The sequence below is a fragment of the Enhydra lutris genome, unplaced genomic scaffold (genome assembly GCF_002288905.1).
Source record: "Enhydra lutris kenyoni isolate GAN:26980312 unplaced genomic scaffold, ASM228890v2 scaffoldscaffold31, whole genome shotgun sequence".
Classification (NCBI taxonomy): Eukaryota; Metazoa; Chordata; class Mammalia; order Carnivora; family Mustelidae; genus Enhydra; species Enhydra lutris.
This window is the reverse complement of record NW_019154115.1, coordinates 4,468,310-4,484,973: the sequence shown is the minus strand read 5'-3', so window position 1 is coordinate 4,484,973 and position 16,664 is coordinate 4,468,310. Positions and strand designations below refer to the sequence as shown.

The 16,664-nt window shown below is 43.3% G+C and overlaps 1 protein-coding gene across 2 annotated transcripts in view; it reads left to right on the top strand.

Moving 5' to 3' along the window:
* The window catches only part of LOC111153170 (Bardet-Biedl syndrome 4), a 59,288-nt gene that overhangs the window by 38,357 nt on the left and 4,267 nt on the right, over nt 1-16,664 (top strand). For both annotated transcript variants that reach the window (XM_022511998.1, XM_022511997.1), the window contains 10 exons: nt 948-1,027; nt 3,992-4,055; nt 5,297-5,408; nt 6,522-6,594; nt 9,865-9,918; nt 11,253-11,380; nt 13,811-13,865; nt 14,803-14,871; nt 15,773-15,925; nt 16,026-16,197. In XM_022511998.1, the coding sequence (XP_022367706.1) occupies nt 11,310-11,380; nt 13,811-13,865; nt 14,803-14,871; nt 15,773-15,925; nt 16,026-16,197 (520 nt within the window). In that variant the 5' untranslated portion in view covers nt 948-1,027; nt 3,992-4,055; nt 5,297-5,408; ... (1 more) ...; nt 9,865-9,918; nt 11,253-11,309. The remainder of the gene's footprint in view (nt 1-947; nt 1,028-3,991; nt 4,056-5,296; nt 5,409-6,521; nt 6,595-9,864; nt 9,919-11,252; nt 11,381-13,810; nt 13,866-14,802; nt 14,872-15,772; nt 15,926-16,025; nt 16,198-16,664) is intronic.

Sequence of the window (16,664 nt, the reverse complement as noted above, 5' to 3'; positions counted from 1 at the left end):
CTGAGCCAAAATCAAGAGTCAGATGCTTAACCAGCTGAGCCATGCAGGTGCCCCGAAGTCTCCTTTTTAAAACTTTCCTCCCTCCCCCTTCCTCACCACTTTTCTGAGTTTGGTGTGAAACCTTCTCTTTCTCTTTTTTCTCCACAGAAAAGTAATTTCTTAATAAATTTTTAAAAAAGATTTTATTTATTTATTTATATATAGAGAGAAAGCACAAGTAGAGTGGCAGGCAGAGGGGGAGGGAGAAGCAGGCTCCCCGCTGAGCAGGGAGCCTGATGTGGGTCTCAATCCCAGGACACTGAGATCATGACGCAAGCCGAAAAACAGCCGCTTAAACGACTGAGCCACCCAGGCGCCTCTCTTAATGAATTTTTACCCATATTTTTAAACTTTTGAATTCAAAGGGATAGTAACATTTTAGGGTTTATCATAAATCGTTTTCAGTGACTCCAGTAGATTTTTTTGTCATTGTTGCCTTCTCATTCCTGGGCAGCAGTGTATAATATTTTACCTTCCTATTGCTAGGACTGTGTTTAACTATTTTTAGTCCTCTGATCTATCTGACGGGACATTAGATGTTGGTAATATTCCTGAAATACCCTTTAGAGAGTCATCTTATTCACCTTCAATAACCAGGGAGAGAGAAAGAGAGAAGAGACAAAGGATGATTTTATTTTTTTAGGCCAAGTTGTGATCTGAGAAACTGACATCAAGCCACAAAAACTGAGGAGAAGCATATATTCAATGTGTAATAGTAGGACAAGTATCTTGTAGTTTAAAAAATCTACACATTTAGATGTGTATATTTAGATGATATTCTTGTGGGCAGCAGCATGAAGGATTTAATGTGATACTGCAGTATGTCTGTAGTTACATGTGAGCACAATGCTTAAGGGGAAAATCTAATAAGGAGTGTGTTGTTTGTTTTGTTAAAATATGCTGCCCAGGTCAAGAGTTTCCGATTTTGGAGAAGCAGAACTGGTTAATACATCTCCACTATATCCGGAAGGATTATGAAGCATGCAAGGTGAGTGAGTGTAACGATAGAGACCGAGAGAGGCAGGCAGAACTAGCAATGTTTAGTACCAGCATGAATCTTAAAAGGTTTCTTTCTTTCGTTCTGTGATATTGTCCCTTTATTGTTTCCCTTCTCCTTTTTCCATTTCCTAATTTTGGCTTCTCTTCCCCTTTATTTCTTAAGAGCTGGGGATGTTCCTAGGTCCCATCCTTGACCCCTTTTTCTGAGCATTTCATACATTTGCTCTTGGTCTTCAGACCAAGCTGATAACTACTGGTGCTTCACAGGTGTTTCAGGTTTAGCTTTTCTGTAGCTGAATTAATCTGCTTTCCTCCAGACCTGTTCTTTTTCTTGTATGCTGTTGCAGGGATAGGTACCATCATTCATCCATCTGTCTGTGTCAGAATCCCCTGACCCATTTTCCCTAATGTATTATAAATAATCATTACATTCTGGAGATCCTTGTCTATTATCTCTTGAAATTGTCCACTTTCTTCTCTCTCTAGGCCTTAGTTAATTTCCATCATTTTCTGTTCAAATTACTGTAAGAATCCTTTTACTAATCTTGCCTCCTTTCCATCTGTTTTCAACAGTGCTCCAAAAATGACTTTTCTATAAAGCAAGTAGAATCAGGTTACTTCCTGCTTAAAACTTACCAAGATTCTCCCATTGCTCTCAACTTTTTTAGCATGGCATTTGAAGCCTTTTTCTCCCTGACACTCTTAGCCACCCAGCTTCTCCTCCAATCCCTGCCAACACAGGATTTTAAAACTGTTGACTCCAGAAGGCTTTCCTTAATTCTCTTAAGTTAGACTCAGGAGTTCTCTGAAATCCTAGCTCATCCTGAGCTTAGCCTGTCACAGGAGGAAGAGAGAGCCTATATTTCGGTATCAGACAGCCCCTGGCATCTACAGTGATGCCTGGAACTCTTTTCATATTTTCTTTAGCTTGCCTAGATTCTAGATGAGGGTTGGCAGGCTTTTCTGTAAGGAGCCAGATGGTAAATATTTTGGGCTTTGTAGGCCACAGTCTCTGTTTCATGTTCTTCATCTTCTCTTCTTTCTTTTTTTTTTTTTTATAACCCTTTAAAAATATGCAAACTACTCTTAGTTTGAGAGCTTTACAAAAACAGACTGTGTGGCCTAGAGTTGGCCTGTGGGCCATAGTTTGCTGACCCCTGTTCTATAATAAGTAACCACAAGAGAGTTAAGATTTAAAAAAAATTCCAGACGAACATTATTAGTAGTTATTTGTATTTTATAGATTTCTTACGTATCTCCTTGCCATGTCTACCTTTTCTTTTTTTTTTTTTTTAATTTTTAATTTAAATTCAGTTTAGTTAACATATACTGTATTATTAGTTTCAGGGGTAGAATTTAGTGATTCATCAGTTGCATATAACACTCAGTGCTCATTATATCAAGTGCCCTCCTTAATACCCATCACCCAGTTATCCCATCCCCCCACCCAGCTCTCCTCAGCTTTCCTACAGTTAAGAGTCTTATGGTTTGCCTCCCTCTCTGTTTTCATCTTTTTTTTTCCTTTCCCCTGTGTTCATCTGTTTTATTTCTTTTCTTTTTCTTTTTTTTTTTTAAGATTTTATTTATTTATTTGAGAGAGAGAGCACAAGAGGTGGGGAGGGGCAGAGGGAGAGGAAGAAGCAGACTCCCCACTGAGCAGGAAGCCCAATGCAGGGCTTGATCCCAGGACCCTGGATGATGATCTGAGCTAAAGGCAAACATCCAACTGACTGAGCCACCCAGGTGCCTCATCTGTTTTGTTTCTTAAATTCTACATATAAGTGAAATCGTATGGTATTTGTCTTTCTTTGACTTTTTTTTTTTTTTTAAGATTTTATTTATTTATTTGACAGACAACACAAGTATGCAGAGAGACAGGCAGAGAGAAAGGAAGGGAAGCAGGCTCCCCGCGGAGCAGAGAGCCCGATGTGGGGCTCGATCCCGGGATGCTGGGATCATGACCTGAGGCGAAGGCAGAGGCTTTAACCCACTGAGCCACCCAGGCGCCCCTTTCTTTGACTTTTTTTGCTTAGCATAATACCCTGTAGTTCATCCACATCGTTGCAAATGGCAAGATTTCATTCTTTTTGATGACGGAGTAATATTCCATTGTGTATATACCCCACATCTTTTTTAATCATTCATCTGTCAGGGGACATCGGAGCTTTTTCCATAGTTTGGCTGTTGTGGACATTGCTGCTGTAAACAGTGGGGTGCAGGTGCCCCTTGGAATCATGATCTGTATCCTTTGGATAAATACCTAGTAATGCAATTGCTGGGTGGTAGGGTAGCTCTATTTTTAACTCTTTGAGGAACCTCCATATTGTCTTCCACAGTGGCTGCATCAGTTTGCATTCCCAACAGTGTAAGAGGGCTCCCCTTTCTCCGCATGCTCACCAACCCCTATTGTTTACTGACTTGTTAATTTTAGCTATTCTGTCTGGTGTGAGCTGGTATCTCATTGTGGTTTTGATTTGTATTTCTCTGATGCCCAGTGAGGTAGAGCATCTTTTCATGTGTCCGTTGAACATTTAGATGTCTTCTTTGGAGAAGTGTTCGTGTCTTCTGCCCATTTCTTAACTGGACTTTTTGTGTTTTGGGTATTGAGTTTGATAAGTTCTTAATAGATGTTGGATACCAGCCCTTTATCTGATATTTGCAAATATCTTCTCCCATTCTGTGGGTTGCCTTTTAGTTTTGTCGACTGTTTCATTTGCTGTGCAAAAGCTTTTTATCCTAATGAAGTCCCAGTAGTTCATTTTTGCTTTTGTTTCCCTTGCCTTTGGAGGCGTATCTACCAAGAAGTTGCTGTGGCTGAGGTCAAAGAGGTTGCTGCCTCTGTTCTTCTCTAGGATTTTGATAGATTCCTGTCTCACAGCCTGTACCTACCTTTTCTTAAAAACACCTCAAGACACTGAACTACTACTCAGAAGTATTTTTCTTCCTCCTTCAGGCTGTTATCAAAGAGCAGCTTCAGGAGACTCAGGGCTTATGTGAATATGCTATCTATGTCCAAGGTAAGACATATATTTCTTCTCTTCTTGATAGAGAAATGCATACTTTGCCTAGGTTCTGAAAGAAGAGCAAACTACCTATGAACACTTCAAAGTCAAATGTTCTACAAAGGTCTTATTCAGTATTATGTTGTTTGAAATCAGAACATAATTCTTATATGGGATTTGACCTCAGAAATGACTGTTTTTTTTTGCTGCTGTCCTTCCCCCTATTCTCTAATGTCCAGCTAGTGTTTTCAGAGTGGGTGTTAGGGTCTCTGCCTCAGGCAGCAGCTTCAAGTCCGGAAGGGGCTTCTGGAAGTTCTCCTTATGGTCAGGCTAAAAATGAGGTAGAAATGCTGAGTAAAAAATGATGAGGAAAGGCTTGAGGATTTTTTATAAGGGTCTTAGGATGAAGGGAAAAAGCCTAGAGGTGTAGAGGGTAAGGCAGAGAATAGATGAAATTTATCAGAAACCGAATATAGCAACCACCGACTGAAATTTTACTCTCTAGCATCTTCAGTTTTCCTGGGAACTCCCCTTTTGATTCTTTGGTGTGATGAATGATTTTGTTTACCACTCACTGGATTGGCAGCCTTCAGATTAACATACGGTTTTCTGACGTAATTGGTAAGATATTGACACATCTAGGACATCATGGCCAAAAAAAAAAAAAAAAAACTCTTTTATTTCCAATAGTACAAGTTTCAGACTCTCAGCACCTCATAATACTTAAACATATAAATCTTCCAAAAATTTAAGCCTGGGAAAAATTACTGATTCAGAGTGGTTGCTATACTGAAACCAAGTCTAACATACTTGGTTAGTATGCATTGCAGCCAGAATCTCCCGATTGCGCGTGCCCTGTTTGGGTACACTCTGGAAATTGATAGACGGAAGTCTGAATTATCATGATAAATGGAGTGTTTGATGGGGAAGCCCAGGAATGTCCTTACTATGAAGAATTTGTAGGATAATTTGCAAGGCACCTCATTATCTACATGGTGGATACTGGGAATGGAGGAGTAGGTAGGTTTGAGATAATCTTATTTAAAAAAAGTTTCGATTGTCAACCCCTTTGCTATTTTGTTTCGGCCTACCTGAGGGTATAGGGTATAGCCTATCTGATTGTGTTAAAGATATAGTTATCCAAAGGATTTCTTTGGTATGATTTTTTAATTCCCTCTTCTCCAGTTTTTCTGATACCAGACTCTCTTCTCCCCAGAATATGATGGTTTGTGCGTGTGTTTTCTGTCTCTTGGCAGCTTTAATATTTCGCTTGGAAGGAAACATCCAGGAATCCCTAGAACTCTTTCAGACGTGTGCGGTTCTCAGCCCGCAGTGTGCCGGTAATCTCAAGCAGGTGGCCAGATCTTTGTGAGTATTTGCTGCCGGCAAGCCCCGGCGCACTCACAGAGAACACTGTGGAGCGCGTTCTCAGGCAGGGGCTGCTTCTGGCTGCCTGAGCACCTTGATGCAGAGAGGGAGAATTGCTCAATAGGGAGACTGGGACCCACTTTGAAGAGTGGATGGATTTTGAAATTTGAGAAGATGAGTTAACAATGAGTATTTCAAACATTGTATGGTGTAGTGTGATGGGGGAAGACTGATACTGTTTATCTATATAAGTGGTGACATCTTGTTCCCTCAGTCCCCTTATGCTGCTGGCATCTGTAGCATTTTTTGCATCTGCTGTTCCAACACAGTAGTGTTGTATATAGTGTACAGCATTATTATATACAGTATTTATTATGTATATTATTATACAGTAGTATAATATTTGACATAGTGTTTGTGAGTGGATGCCCTGACAGCTCTCGGATGCAAGCAACCTCCAGTCTTCATAAGCTGTTAGGTATACTGGTGGTTTTTCAATTCTGGAGCCTTAAGGTGTCCCATGGGGTTCCCACCCCCACTTTCTTACCTACTGTCATTCACACTTGCACTGTCTTTGCATAGAGGCCCAGATTGCCTTTTCCTCTCTTTAGAATTGTGATCAATATCAAGGCAAAAGATTTAATCTTGGAAGAGAAGGGGATGTCCCTTAAGTAGATGGTGGTGATGAATGCTGGCTGGCAGTCCTTGCTTAACTGGTATATTTACTTTAGCTTGTTTCTTTTTTGTTCTATGTTGGTGGTACATTACAGAAAATAAATTACATACGACTTTCACTAAAATTGGTGTAGAGACCAAGAGCCTGGGACAGCAGTCAGTACAGCTTCTACCAAAAGAGCTTCTATTATTGACATAGGCCAGCCTCATTGGCCAGAATAGCACAGCCAGCTAAAAGGAAAGAGGCTTGCAGAATTCTCTCCTGGTTGGAACATAATGAGGGACTAGTGGAGTTAGTCCTGTATTATTAGTCCTAGCTAATAGGGAAGAGGCTTGCAGAATTCTCTGCAAGGCTGGAATATAAGCCAAATGAGGGACTAGTGGAGTTAGTCCTGTAAAAGCTTCGAGTTAATTCCAGAAAATGTATCTCTTCCACAGATTTCTTTTGGGAAAACATAAAGCTGCCACTGAAGTCTATAATGAAGCAGCTAAACTTAACCAGAAAGATTGGGTAAGTGGAGAACTTGAAGTTCTTTGTCATTAGTGGTGTGCTAATGGTTCCATTTGTCATATGACTGTCTTTTGTTACCGTTACTAAATACCTACATGCCCAAATTATCTTTATTTTATCCTCACACTTGACTGATGGTTTAACTAAACGTAAGATCAAAAATCATGTTGCCTCATAACTTAGCAGACATTGCTACTTGATTTTATGGCAGTCTCTTACCAGTCTGATTCTTGTTGATAACTCCACTTTCCTCTCTAGAAGCTTCAAGGATTTTCTCTTTATCATTGGAGTTCTGAAATACCAGTCAGAATTGTCTAGAAGTGTTTCTTTTCTTTTTTTCCCCCTTATCTGTGGACCCAGTTGGCTTTTCTCTAAGGATCCTTGACCCCTTTGGGGTCAGGGAAATTTTGAGTAGTTGTTTGATTTTTTTTTTCCTTCTCCTCCATTATCTATCTCTTTGTATCAGCAATAAAATTTTTGACTAATCATTGGCTTTACCAATTAGGGGTTTATTTTTTCTCATGAAACAGATCCAGGTGAGTAGTTGCTTCGTGGTCCAAGGATGTCAGGGCTGAAGCTTTTTCTTCATAGTCACAAGGTGTCTGCTGCAGTTCTAAGATCACATCATCATTCCAGGCAGGGAGAAAAAGGAAGCAACAAGGAGACAAAGATATGGCCTGTATTAGGAAAGTATAGCTTTCTCAGAATTTCCCAACAGACTGCCACTTGTGTGATGTCAACCACCCTGACCCCTTTAAGGGGGGCTGGGAAGTGTAGTTTTTACATTGGACACATTGACACTGTAAACAAAGTTCAGGTCTTAAAGGAAGGACAGCAAGGAGAGTGCATATTAAGCAGCGGCAGGTGCCACACTGTTTTCCCCTGTATTCAGCGTGTTCTGTACTTGTTCCCTGTGGCTCTTCACTTGCATCGCACGTGTTCTCCCTCATTGTCTTTTTGCTGTACATTCAGGAACATAGCCTCTCCATGTCTCTGACTCTTGAAGTTTTGTTCTGTCTTCCAGAGTTATCTTTTCCTTCCTCTCTTTGTTTTGGTTCTTCTTTCTCAGGCTGTTGGTTGCTTTTTTTTTTTCCCCCCCAAGTAGCTGAGGACTCTTGGAAAGACCTGTGTGTGAAGGATTTGATTGGTTAGTACGAAGAGTGAGCATGGAGTTCCCTGCAATTCTTACGGCACGATTACTTTTGAGAAGTTTCAATTTGTTGGTCACTTCTGTAAGAGGTCTGAAGACAGGGAAGCCACCAATACTTTATGGCTAAAGTCCAAAGTGAAGCCACAGATAAGGGAAGATTCATTTACTCTTTCATTCATTTAGTCATTCTTCCAACAAATGAGCGTCTGCTACATGATAGGCACTGGGCTATGCCTTAGAGATGCAAAGATGGATTGGGGGATTATGGGACAATCACCTAGAACAGGAAATACAGGAAGGAAGAGAAGGCAGTTTTGGGAGAGGAGGATGATAGCCAGTCAGAGCTAAATCCTGTCTTTAAGATTATGGACATGAGGAGTTTTAGCGTCTGGTAGGATATCTAAATTGAGATGTGGCCAGTGCATGCCTGGATACAGAATCTGAAACTCAAGTGTTCCGGGCTAGAGATGTACATTTTGGAGTCAACAATATAAAGGTGATGACTGGGGCACCTGGGAGGCTCAGTTGTTACGCTTCTACCTTTGGCTCAGCTCATGATCCCTGGGTCGTGGGACCGAGCCCTGAATCGGGCTCTGTCCCTACAACAATCTAATCCATTACTCCCATCTGCCCCACTTCACAAAATACCAGCAGAACATCCACAAACATTTCAGTATGTATTCTAAGGGATAAGGTCTTTTTTTTTTTTTTAAAGGAACAGAGTGATGAATCCATGGTGATTCTGTCTACCTTTATGTATAGTTGAAATTCTCCTGAAGATTTAGACCTAAAAAAGGACAAAGTATCCTAGTACTAACACTTTGTCTTAAGTTAGGCAAACTACTTAACCTCTCTGACCTTCAGTTTTCTTACCTCTCATATCAGGTCGTTATACCTGTGTTTCAGGTTTGCTGGGGAAATTAAAGTAATAATATATGAAAACCATCTGGCACAGAGCCTGATGTGAAGTAGGTACTCCATCAATGATCCCTATTTTGTTGTTATTTTAGGGGACTTAGAACACATTGTAAACCATTTGTCTCTGAGCCCTGGGGTCCGTGTTTCTTCCGTCAGGGACACTTCTGGGTCTAAATGTGCTTCCACACCTCTCCACTACTACTAAGAAGTCCTCACTGCTTCCTACTTTCCTCACCTTGCTTCCCCCTTTCTCTGAAGCTACTGCAGATAAAGGGAGATTCAATACAAGAGAACTTAAGAGACTCTGTATAACTCAAGGTCAGGACATGCAGGCTCGTCTTACAGGGAACTGGACCTGGACAGCTGTCAGTCACCAGCTACTCTGCATTTCTGCTTCAGTTTTTCTTTCTGTAGGTCAGCGCCTGGCAAACTTTCTGTAAAGGGCCTAGTGAATATTTTAAGCGTTGTGGCTTCATACAGTCTCTACTGCAGCTACTTAACTCTAAAGTCCTAGCGTGAAAGTTCTGTAGGTGATGTGTAACAAGTGGTTGTCTGTGCTCCAGTAAAACTTCATTTACAAGAAAAGCAGAGGATGGATTTGGCCCGTGGGCCAGCGTTTATAGACTTCAGCAGACTGGCTCCAATGACATGTATTCCGCCTCAGCGGCCTCCAGAGGTGATGTTGGTTCCCGAGCCCACATCACCTCGTCAAGTCCCAGATTCCTAGGAGAAGGAATCTGGTCGGCACACCAATGTGCGCATGTGCGCGCGTGCGCACACACACACACACACACGCGCGCGCGCGCGCTCTCTCTCTCTCTCTCTCTCTCTCTCTCTCTCTCTCTCTCTCTCTCTCTCTCTCTCCCGTCAGGGGTGGGAGCAGGAGCTATGGGCGGTCTCTTCGGAGAAGAGGGCAGGGGGCAGCTCTTAGAGAAGAAAGGCCTAGGGCTGCATATGTATCTCTAGGATCCAGGAAGATCACTTGTTTATTCTGCTTTTATCTCTTATAAACTGAGTTTTTAATATTAACCCATTTTGTAGAATTAAATGTATTTAAGTATGAAATCTAGTAAAAACTACCTATAGTGCCATTTAAAATGTCAGCTTTGCTGGACGGTAACAGTCCCTAGATGCCTGTTGTATCATTCTGTTAGTAACTGTGGAGTTTACACCTGTGCTGTTTTACTTTCTTTTGTGTGTAGGAGATCTGTCACAATCTGGGAGTCTGCTACATTTATCTGAAACAGTTCAGTAAGGTAATGTGTGGGAATGGTGGTGGCGGTTGAGTGCCGGGCTGGGGCGCCCACCAAGGGGCCGCCTGTTGCAGGGGCGCCATCGCTGGCGGTGTAGTATTCCTGAGAAGTGCTTGTAGAGGTTTTGGCAGCCAAAATTGAAAGTGCCATACGTTTATCCCCATATTTATTCTCATTTTTCATCCATCTGTTTTTCCAGTTTTTTTTTCGTTTCTGATTTTAGCAAGAAAATGACAAACTCTAGAAATATTATGAGGGAATGGCAATCGAATCACTTCTCTCCCCTCTTCTCTTCCATCTCTAGTGTGATTTTCCAGTATAGAAACAAATGTTCAGTAAAACTTAGATACAAAAGTGAACCCTTAGGTCTTAAAAATGTAATCATGATTGTGTGAGCTATCTTACTGTCTGTCAGCAAATGATTTCAGTTTTTAAGATTACTGGAAATGAATTTAAGTTTTAAGTGGATTTGATTTCTGACAGTTAATGTTTTTAATGTTACTTTCCATCTGAGAACTTATATTTTTAGTCGATCTCCTTGTTTCCTGGGCAGATCCACAGTGTTACATGCTTGCTTAGGAGCGTTTTCTCCTCAGAGAATATTCCAAGCAAGTACATTTCTATTCATAGGATTATTCTGAGCCAGGGGAGAGGTGGGATTGGTCTTTGGTCAGACCTGTACTGATTAGGAGAATTATATTTAGATTTTACTGTAAGGCTGACAGAGCAAATATAATACTTGACATTTATGTAAATACTTGTTAAATCAGTTAATGACTTAAATTCTTTTGGTCATCGATTAGGATAAAGCTCTTCCAGAGCAAGGGGTTTGTTTTATTAGCTCTGGTATCCCTAGTACCTAGAATAGGTACTCAGTGGATACATGTTGAGTGAATAAACGAGAACAGTCCGTTCATTCATTTATCAAAATACTGGTGAGGAAAATGAGGTCCACCCGGGGGAAGGTTGTGGAGTTGGTCAGCGGTGCAGCTGGGATGGAGTTCGGGGCAGTGTTCTATTCTGTACTCTGACACTCCTTTGAATTAGGAGTATGAGTCATGGGTGTGGCTATCAAGAAGCAGAAGACACTCAGAAAGGTTATCTTGTATAAAAAACTCTCCCTCATGGCTCCAGAGGCAGACACCTTATGTTGCCAGCTGTCCTGCTAGCAAGCGGTTTTGGTATGTTTTAGGGGTTGTGGGTAGTGGGAGCTGTTTGCTGAGATGTCATGCTCCTGCCTGAGTACAGGGGGAGCTCTTTCTGATAGCCACACCAAGCCATTAATTGTCCTTTTGTGGTAGTGATTTGGTTCTCTTTACTCCCGTCAATCTTGTCAGGCACAAGAGCAGCTGCACAATGCCCTCCATCTTAACAGGCACGACCTGACTTACATAATGCTGGGGAAGATCCACTTGCTAGAGGGGGACTTGGACAAGGCCATCGAAATCTACAAGAAGGCAGTAGAGTAAGTGTGTCTGTTTTCTTTAAGGCAATGAGAAAATCAGTGGGAGCAGACATAGGAACCCCCAAGCTTAAGACTGAGTACGGATTACTATGATGGATTCCTAGTTATGTAAGTTAGAGTAAAACTCAAGCTAAGGTTCGAAGCTCCCAGAGGCTTGCTGACATAAGGAAGACGTGTGTTTCTCACCTGTCAGTCTGGCTAGTCTGCCTGGCTGGACAGCTTTGCTCCACAAGATCAATCCGGGATCCACCATTCCTCCAGTTGTTGCCTTCACCTGTGTGGTTGAAGCTACTTAAGGCAGATCCATGGTCCAGGCTGTGGTGAAGGGTGGTGGTAGAGGAAACCACTGAGTTAGCAGCTCAGAGTATCTTAATGGTTCAGAAGTTGCACACCTCATTCCTGCTCGTATCCCATGGTTCATGAGGTGAGGTGGCCACTAGCTGCAAGGGAGGTGGGTACACATGTGCTTAGGAGGAAGGAGCGGATAGATTTTGCAGTCAGCTGGTAGTCTGCCATTGTGGTTTTAAACTTTATAGCAGATCTTGTTTCCAGAGACACTGGGGTCAGAAATCTCTTGATTCACTAATAAACGTGTGGCCTTTATTAGCATGAGACCAATATCTTGTTTTTTGTTTAAACATCGTGAGGGTAGGCCAAACCCCTGTTGATAATGGAATGGACTCCTTTTCCAGGATGGTGTTCAATGTTTCTTCTCTAGGGACACATACTGTCTTTTCTTTTTTGTATAGGGTCTTGTTTGTTTTGTCACTTAACAGGATGTGTGGCCACAGTGTGTAATTCCTGATAATTAGTCTCTGAACTAAACTTAGAATTCTGTTAATTACCTTTGTTTTCTACCATAGCAGTCACTTTTCTGATCATACCAGTTGCAACACTCTTCTGAATTTCTTTCAACCACATTTTGTGTCTAAAAAGATATAAAAATCCCTTGGTTTGGGGCATGTGTGTGGCTCAGTTGGTTAACTCATGATTTTGGCTCAGGTCATGATCTCAGGGTTGTGAGATGAAGCCTCTCGTTGGGCTTCCCACTCAGCAGGCAGCCTGCTTGAGAGTCTCTCTCTTCCTCTGTCCCTCCCTACTTCGTGCTCTTTCTCTCCTTCTCTTTAACAAATGACTTGATTTGTTAAGCTACAAAAGATTTGTCAGCAAGAGGCTAAGTTTACAGGGACAAGTAGGAAGGAGCTCCTGTAGCATATTTTAAGCTTCTGTGGTGCTGGATGGAAGCCTTGATCCCCAACTTCTGCCTTTTAAAGTTGTCTCTTTGCGATTAGCTCACAGAAATCTGGAGGGTGACATTCTTCCAGGGGCTCATCAAGGACTTAAGTCAGTAAAATTCCCAAGGGAAAAAGGGGACAGCTGAACATCTGGAACATCGCTGAAAATGGAGACCATTGTTTATGACCCATTGCTATGGAGATGGTAACCACATTTTGGTGGGGACCAAGAGGGCTGCCACCAAAATCAAAGAAGTTACATAATTGGTTTGTGGGAGGGAGGTGATCAAAGTGGATATTTGCTATGGCAGAAAGTGAAGGGCAGATACTCTGTTGAACTGAGTAAGCTCTGGCCAGCTCAGGTGCCCGCTGGCTGGGGCTTTGGCCCCTCTGGTCTGATATCCCCCTAGGTAACCAGTGCCCCACTCATTCCTTAGAAGCAGGAGGCGCTGCTCCTTGCCTTTTGGCATTTTCACTGTTGAAACTGCTGATGGTCCTACAGACAGAACAGCTCAGCTCAGTGTGGCTTAGGTTTTATGACAAAGGCAAGGATCAGTGAGGGACTGGGGAAGCAAATCATTTTTTACTTAAGTCAGTGTTTATTCCCCAAAGCCAAAGGCTAATTTTTTCCTTGAGCTGGTTTGTATCTTCCTTCTTTTTTTAGTTTGGTTGTTTAGTATGACTTTTTGTTTAATGTGGAGAGCAGAGCATTAGGGCCACTGGGATGTTAAACACACAGAAAACTGCCGGCATTGTCAGTACAGTGAGGCCGGAAAAACAAAACAGCAACCACCGCCCCCAAACCTCCGAGAGGGAACTGGCTACAACTGTGTGTTTCAGACGGACTTGATTCATGGAGCGTCAGTCTTGAATTGTGTCAGTATAATCAGGACAGTCACAGCGAATATTCCATAGGTGGCTCTTAGGACTTTGACCCTAAGGAAGGGCCCTGACAAAGGAGTTTGGATTCTAAGTCCTGTTTCTTTCTTGCTGAGCAGTCGGTCTTGTAGCTGGGGTTGAGAGGACCGACTTTTGAAGGAAATTCCCAAATCAGCTTCAGGAATTTTCGGGGGGAGCAGAAGGCGCCAGGGTGTCTCCAGGTGCGGCGCGAGGGCGCGTCAGTGGGCGGGGGTCTCGGTGTGTCATACGCATCTTGTTTCCCTCTGAGCGCTCCATGTGGGTCCATGTGTTGCAGGTTCTCGCCAGAAAATACGGAACTTCTCACAACTTTAGGACTACTCTATTTACAGGTAATGAGAACTCTATTTATGCACTGATGTTAGAAATGCTTTTGGATTTGTATGGATTGTGGCATCCCTGTGCTTTGATTTTACTTTAACACATTCTGCTGAAGGTCATAGGAAGCACATGAGCCTCCGTCTCCGCATTTGATATTCTTTGTTTGCTAAAGGAATCACTTTCTGCATTCGAATCAGGCAAATAAGTTTGTTCAAGGCTACTGCCGTTGTAATTCTTACCTATGTAAGGAAAGGGCAGAGCAGAGAACTGGTGGGGGGCGGGGAGCTGGCATCGTGTTGCAGCAGGAGAAGCTGGGAGCAGGTGAGCACCCACAGGGCTGGAGGCCACTTACCTTGCTGCCTCTGCCCAGCCAGGTCCTCTGGGAAAGAGGCAGCAGAGCATTGTCTAGAGTAAGAAATCTCTACCCTCTGCATTTCTCCACATGGCTTTTTTTAGTGCCTCCACTTCTCTGTACCACCTGCAGGCCTGGCGGGGACCCCTGAGGCTCTCGCCCTGTCCTGCCCCCTCCAAGCTCCTCCAATTCTCTGCTCAGCCTCAGGGGTGGCCTTTCCATCTTTTGTTTTTCTTGAAACGGAATCAGGAGCTTAACCCTGGACATTCTTGGCTTTGGCTTAGAGGCTACACACCCCCCCACTCCCGGGATTGAGGCTCACCGGCCCATTTCCTGCCAGCGAAGTGTTGTTGTGGAACACGGGAGTGCACCAGATGTGGCTCTAGATAGATAGATAGATACTTTGACCTTCAGGGGACAAATCAACAAATATGGGGGTTTTTAGTTTTTTTTTCAAGCTTGTATCTGTAGCTTTTTTTTTTTTTTTTTTTTTTTTGCCATGACAACCCAAAAACCTGGGTGTCGCTGTTTGAGGTGTGGTTGGCCAGACTGCTATCTCCCTGCAATGTAATTCTCTGGTTTGCTTTTTCTCCAAGCTCGGCATTTACCAGAAGGCATTTGAACACCTTGGAAATGCACTGACTTACGATCCTACCAACTACAAGGTATTGTAGGCTGTCCAACGCCGGAGCCTTCACACGGCCGCTCCCACTGCTGCCAGAGGTGATCTGGCCCTAGAAAGCATTTTGGATACCTGAGAAATACCTGTTTCTTGGAAAAATTACAAACAGATATGGCCCTTCTTGATGAACATATGGTAACACATGGTAAAGTTCGCGCTCTGCTTATTTTCTATGAGCGCACATTTGCTGTCACAGCCTGTCGTGCAGTGAAACTGTCACACCGGTAAAGGTCCTTGTGTTACTCAGGAAATGAGCAGAGTCTCCACACTGCTGTCCGAGGAGACTCTGGGGAAGTGACTTCTGGGTTCTTCATGAATTTGTGAGGACAACTCTTGCCCAGATAGGACTTTGGGGCTGAGATCGTGCAGTGGATGTACGTCGTGGAGGGAGATGCGGCAAAACAGGCTTTGAAGAAGGGCGCAGACCTGGCCCCATCTCTTCCATCGTGGAAGACATAGGCATCACCCCTGGGTGGTGCCAGAGGAGCTGGACCTTAAGTGGCCAGACAGCAGTTTCTGGGTTGTCTGGAGCATTTGGTGTACGAAGTAGGGGCCATGGGGAACAGATGAAAGGCTGTTTTCACTGAAAGGGCCTTGACTTTCTGAAATACTTCCTGGACTAGAAGTAGGAACAGATGAGCCACTGCAAGTCACTGACATTTTTTTTTCTTTCTCTTTACTGTGCCAAAGAAAGCCAGGGGGCACAGGGACATGCCTCCCAAGCATCTGTCCCGAGAGCCTGAATATATTTTCTGTGTTCTGGAAGAAGGGTGGAGTTCTGTCCTTGCTGACGGGCCTGCTGAGTACACCCAGAACCACCGCCTCACTGCGAAAGGCTTTGGGGAATGGCTCAATTACCAGCTTTTCATGTCCTTTGTTTTCAGGCCATCTTGGCGGCAGGCAGCATGATGCAGACCCATGGGGACTTTGATGTTGCCCTCACAAAATACAGAGTTGTAGCTTGTGCTGTTCCAGAAAGTCCTCCACTCTGGAATAACATTGGAATGTGTTTCTTTGGCAAGAAGAAATATGTGGCAGTGAGTGTCTCCCCATCGTCCTTGTTTGTGTTCATAGAGGCAGTTCCTGGGGCTGCCAGGCTTGTCCCAGCTGCTCATCAAGTACGCCCTCTCCCTGCAGGCTATCAGCTGCCTGAAGCGAGCCAACTACTTGGCTCCCTTCGATTGGAAGATTCTATATAATTTGGGCCTCGTCCACCTGACCATGCAGCAGTATGCGTCGGCCTTCCATTTCCTCAGCGCAGCCATCAACCTCCAGCCAAAGATGGGGGAGCTCTACATGCTCTTGGCTGGTAAGAGACATTTGTGGGGAGAGCCCCCCGTAGTCTGTGATGACGGAAAATGATCTAGAATCATACGAGCCCAGTGGTTAAATGTCCCGTAGAAGCCATTGCCTCACAGATCCCATTGGAGCCTAGTTGAGTGCCCTGGAGCTTGAAAAAAAGACAATATCTGGTTTCTCCTCGCTTGGAGGTGTTTCACTCAGAGACCAACAGGTTAAATCAAGATCATTCCTTTTCAAGTTCATCTTTTACCAGTTGTTTTCTCTGACTTGACAGTTTATTTACAAAAAGAGAGAGAGAGAGAGAAAGGGAGAAACAAGGAGTCCAACTAAGTTCCAGATACCACTGAGTGTTAACAGCTTGGGCTTTAGGAAGGGTCCTCCTTCTACTACGTCCTGGTTAGAACTCACAGTAGAGAGGGAGGATTACGTAATTAAACAACCAATGAATATTAAGTATTGGTTTTATTATCATTA